Below are 5,594 nucleotides of genomic sequence, written 5' to 3'. Positions count from 1 at the left end.
GATACACGTGATCTATTTGAATAGAACATGAAATTTAACGATTAGATTATTAAAATATTAATAGTAGAAAATTTATTGAGATATGTAAAATTCATTTAGTTTTACACTAGTATAAGTGAATCTTTTCATTTATATTTTTTTTATAATTTGAATCAAGAAGTCAAATTTAAATACTTATTTGAAAAAAATGTTCAAGTAATAATTCAGATAAAAAAAAAGTTTAAGTATCTAATTGGACAAAAAAATAGGTACCAAATATATATTAAACCTTGAATTATGTGATGCTATTTAACAAATTCAATAAACTATTAAAAGTTTAATTATTTATATATTGTTTAAGAGTGTTTAATGAGTTACCGATGTTTTATTTTTTCTTCTCTGCTAATTATTGTTTTTATATATATAAATGGACAGGATTTCTTGAACATGTTCTTCCAAAATGTGTACAAACCAATCCCTGTCGTGTACAACCTGGTTCTTGCAATGTTATGGCGCCACACAGCCAACGTTGAGCTTCTACAAAGTAAAGGTGGCCCAGCAGCTGTAAGTATTCCTAATTTCCCCCCTCAAATTCATCATTTTTAGCACAATACGTACGTAATTCCTGAATTATTATATATTCATCCTCGGATCTTAAATAATCTCTCTCTTTATTAAACTTGTGTTTATGGAAAACAATGAAAAATATAAGGATCAAAACCCTGGAGGTACACCGGCATGGAAGACAACATGCAGAGAGAGGACATAAAGATGCTAGTGGCCAAATGGTGGGATATTTACTATGTTCCATCTCTAGATTTCGATTCCGGAATCCCGGTTTAGGATGCAGAACAAACAACATTTCCGATCATGGCTTCAATGCCCGATCAGCCTGAAGTTCCTTATGTTCCTGCCCCTACTGCTGCTTAATTAACACTTGAAAAAGTACAGTTGAGTGCAAAACCAAGGCAGCTTAGCTCTGCCAAGATGTTACAGGGTTTCTGCTTATTTACATTAAGCAAAGTTCTTAAAATTTAGCTTCTGGTTTCTACAGTGTTAAGATCGTAAGGTAGCAACCTCCAAGTCAACATTTTTATGTTGTTTAATCAGTACCGTTCCCATCGCTTCTCGATTGATTCCAGTTATCCTTCGTCGTCCCCGTCGCTTCTCGATTAATGCTTGTAATTATCGTTCTCTAGACATATTTATCCTTGTGCTGGTGCAAACTTTTTGCTTAAGGTGGGATTCTAGAACTGTATAAATATATGTTGGTATGTACAAATTGGTTAACTAATAGATTCTGATGGTATAGACAGCTTTTTTGTGAGACAATGTAAATGTATCAACACTTATGCACCTGTAAGATGTTTGGAACACATTCATTTCAGAAAACTATTCAAGGTTAAAATCCTAAACTAGTGAGAACAGGAACTGCAAAGTATGCAACTTGATATTACAGAAATCCAGTACTATTAGTTGTTCTGTTGTGACTTTGATTTGCTCAGATCTCTTACTTGAATGCACTTTAATTCCGATTAAGAAAATTTCTAAAAAATATTATCTTGTAATTAACCTAAACTACTCTCTCTCTATATAATAGCAAACCGCAGGTGAATAATACGATGAAATCAGGGACAATACGAAAGAAAAGGGATTGACCCAATAAAGATAATATCTTTCACCACTGCATAATCTCAAGACAATCGCCACATTACAACTCCACATTTTATTATATAGCAAACATATGATCATAGAAGCATCAGCAGGAACAACCATTGTTCATATATATATATATAACGGATATAATTCATGAAGCTCTAGTGCAGACATCCCCATCACAGACCCAACCTTCCTTTGTATTTCCTTCCTCCTTCACATCACCTTTGGTTTCTTTGTCTTCTTCCAGGCCACACTTCGGATGCAGATCGAAGTCGCATTCTTTACAGTAGAACGACCAGACTTCTCCTGGTTCTTCACATCCGTCGCAGACGTAAGAACCACGACGAGCGAGCTCCAGCTCGTGCTCCTCGTGCACTTTGTGTTTCAGTTTCTTTGGCCACCCCTTTGCCATCTCCTCATACTTTGCTTCAATCTCTTTCAACCGCTGCTCGGTGAAAGGGTAAGCATCCGCCCCATGAGCCAAGACCAGACCCCTCGCCTCTGTCGTAATGGTTTTTCCGGTCGGTCCAATGGCTATAAGCATTGGGATGCCTTGGACCTTGAATTTGCGACTCAACAATGACTTCCGAGCATCGCCGAACGGAAGAGCCAACCAAGGCATTCCAAAATAATATTCCTCAAAGGAGGTTTGGTCCCTGTCACTAGAAATAAAAATCACTTCGAAAGCTTCATCCTTTTCCTTTATCTTCTTGTATACTTCAACGAGATTGGGCGTGAAAGAACGGCATGGCGGGCACCAATGGGCCGAGAAGTACAGAAGAACGGTCTTTCCCACCAAGTCGGTGACCTTTACCTGAAATAGTAGATTGATTTATCACTCATCAGAAATACGTTGGCTCAGCTTATAGTGATTACATACACCCGACAGTTCGAACGAATGAAAAAAAGCGGAAAAAACTCCAAATCAGCGAAAGGTTTAAATCATTTCAGTTAAAGACACAATTTGTGGCTAACATGATGTCGTCATTGCTAGCATCTAAGGAAACCAAAAAAATCATACCTGAGCCCCATCCTTCCCGATGACATAATCCAGATCCCCTGAAATCAGAACCGATTCGAGAGTTTGTGCAGCCTCTTTTGCCTTCTCTATTTCTTTAAGCTCTGCAAATTTTTCGGGGGTGAAGGGGTAAGCCTCAATCCCATGTTCATCAATAGCATCGGCAGCGTTGGGATGGAGAGTTTTTCCGTCTGGCCCGATAATAACAACAGTCGGAAGGCCGGAGAGCTCGAAGTACCTAGCCAATTTCTCACAGTTCTTGTCTTTGAAAGGCAATGCCAACCAAGGTGCCCCAAAGCTTTCCTTGAAGGATTCCTCTTTGTCTTCAATCGATATCATAACAACCTCAAAATCCTCCCCCTTTTCTTTCAATTTCTTATAGACTTCAGCGAGTTTTAGAGTAAAATCAGCAGATGGCTTGAAAGAAAACGCCGAGAAATATAGACCTACAGTCTTTCCCTCAAGATCGGAAATCGGTACCTAGAATACAAATTAATATCAGATTACAGATTAGGATAGTACCAATGTATTAAACAATCAATTCAGTTATCAAAGTTACCTTATTTCCATCGGATGTAACAACGAAGTCACGAGATCGGGAAACCAAGAGAGTTTTGATAGACTGTTCCTTCCTGGCCTTTTCTTCCAGATCTTTTAATTCTTGGATCTTTTCTGAGGTGAAAGGGTACCCTTCCTCTCCATACTCTCTAATAATCCCAACCCCCTCATCTGTCAAGACTTTACCATTTTCATCCAAAAGCACGAGATGGGGTATTCCCATTACCTTGAACGACTCGTCCAATTGCTTGCGAGTCGTGGAATCGGAGAAAGGGATTGCAAGCCATGGCATCTTAGAGAAATAACCATTGAATGACTCTTCATCTTCATCTGCCGAGACGAAAATGACTTCGAAATCGCCTTTCCGAGAGAGCTCGGAGTACACCTCACTCAAATTCGGGGTGAATCTTCGACATGGACCACACCAAGATGCTGAGAAATACAATCCAAGCTTCTTCCCCTTCAAGCTATCGATTTTAACCTGTAAAATCGAAATTTCAGGATTCAATTATCAAACTGAAAATGTGCGAAATATGAAGATCTAACAGTAACAGTTACCCTAATCCCAATTAATTAAAGTGAATAACCCAACAAACAGCATTTCATATCATACTATCAGTATAAACTCCATACCCAGGTCAGAAAACATCCTAAATAGCTATATCTAACAGTAAAATAGACAATTCCTAAAAAACAGTAAAATAGACAGACAAAAAATCATTATTTAAAAAGATATATAAAAACAACAAAAAAAAACAAGAACGGTTGATTTAAGGAAGCAAATTACCTGATCAGCGTTGTTGCGTACGAGGAAATCCCGGTCCGGAGAAGAGAGAAGGGACTTAAAATCGTGACAATCGCCGTTGATCGTCTCGACACCGTTGTTTTTTGCCTCTGCCATTGTTGAAACTGCAGTGTTTTTTTTAGTTTGGAGTTTTGTTTTAGGATGTTTAGCTTACTGCCTACTGCTGAGTATTTATAGCATGGTGACAGATCATTCTGGAAATTTTCAATTTTTTTAAAGTCATTTTATGCTAAAATGTCGTGGATCCTACGTGGAGAAATGGCGTCAACGATGTCGCGTCATAGTTTTCCTTTTGGATAAACTACACTTTTAGTACCCAAACTATCACTTTTGTTCTGTTTTGGTCACCTAACTATATTTGTTTCAAAATCATATCTAATATTACATTTTTGTTTTATTTTGGTCACATACAGTTTAAAAATTTAGGGTTAATACAAGATAATACCATACCATCATTGATTTTTCTTTAAATGTCATATTAGCAGTTCTGGTAACTTTTTAACGATAGATGGCTAAAATAATATCAAAACGTAACATTATGTATGATTTGAAAAAAAATAGTTATGTTACTTAAACGAAACAAAAATAATAATTTAAATACTAAACGTGAAATTTACCCTTTTTTTCTTTTCGTAAAAAGTGCTATTTCCTCGAGGCTTCCTTCCAGACTTTAATTAAGGTAGGTATACGCTTTCACATTGACTCTTTAGTTTGGTCTAATTACAAAGCTCATCCTGTATTTTATAGAAAATAAGAAACTAAATTATTTATTTAGGAGAGATGAAAAAAGAGTATATAAGATTGAAGTGAAAAAATGAATAGAAGCCACTAGTCTTGTTAAAAGTAAAAATATCTAAAATTACAATAACGTTTACAATTATTATTGTAAACGAAACACATAATTTGAACATTTTCCTATAACATTGATAAAAAATTAGACATTTTAGATCATAAAAGAATTATACATGGAAAAAGTTAAAAATTCAATTAAAAGACTCAAACAAAAAATAGATACGAACAAATGTGATTGCATCGCCAAACGAACTACAAAAGGAAATTAAGTTATTGAAAGACTATTGATAACCGAAAATCAAAGTCGAACGTTGTAAGAAACTATCTACGAACACAAAATCGTGTATCCAAAATTAATATGATGTCCAAAGCAGGGAAGATCAACGTGATTACAAATAAGTGTCATCTTGATCTCGTGACGTCGTCAAATTCAACCTTGATAAATAATAAAATAAAAGTATTAGCCAAACAAAAAAACACGAAAAATGTGCCACAAAGATAGAGAAAATGAGCTACAAATATAAAGTTATGTTTAGTAAAAAAACTAAAAAATAATAAAAGAAAATCAACAGACGACGATCAATATTAAAATCAATGCCACCGCAGATTAAACAAGGTTAAAGAAGAAAAAATTGATCAAATCTGTAGCGAGAATCTACTAGCCCATTTAGATGAGAGAAAGATTATTAGTATTTCTCTGGTAGTAGAATCTTAATAATTATTTGTCAATAAATTAAGAAAATTTTAAATAGTTATTATTTTATAACCACTCTAAATTATTAA

General features: G+C 35.3%; 1 protein-coding gene across 1 annotated transcript; it reads right to left on the bottom strand.

Moving 5' to 3' along the window:
- Window positions 1-1,690: 1,690 nt before the first annotated feature.
- Window positions 1,691-4,157, bottom strand: LOC120215270 (probable nucleoredoxin 1). Its single transcript, XM_039212995.1, has 4 exons — window positions 4,002-4,157; window positions 3,216-3,695; window positions 2,660-3,136; window positions 1,691-2,452 (listed from the first exon to the last, which is right to left on the bottom strand). The coding sequence occupies exons 1-4, from the start codon at window positions 4,113-4,115 to the stop codon at window positions 1,787-1,789; spliced, it is 1,737 nt and encodes a 578-aa protein (XP_039068926.1). The 5' UTR covers window positions 4,116-4,157; the 3' UTR covers window positions 1,691-1,786.
- Between the last annotated feature and the right edge of the window lie 1,437 nt (window positions 4,158-5,594).

The sequence above is a fragment of the Hibiscus syriacus genome, unplaced genomic scaffold (assembly GCF_006381635.1).
Source record: "Hibiscus syriacus cultivar Baekdansim isolate YM2019G1 unplaced genomic scaffold, ASM638163v2 tig00110114_pilon, whole genome shotgun sequence".
Taxonomy (NCBI): domain Eukaryota; kingdom Viridiplantae; phylum Streptophyta; class Magnoliopsida; order Malvales; family Malvaceae; genus Hibiscus; species Hibiscus syriacus.
This window is presented reverse-complemented; position numbering and strand designations above follow the sequence as displayed.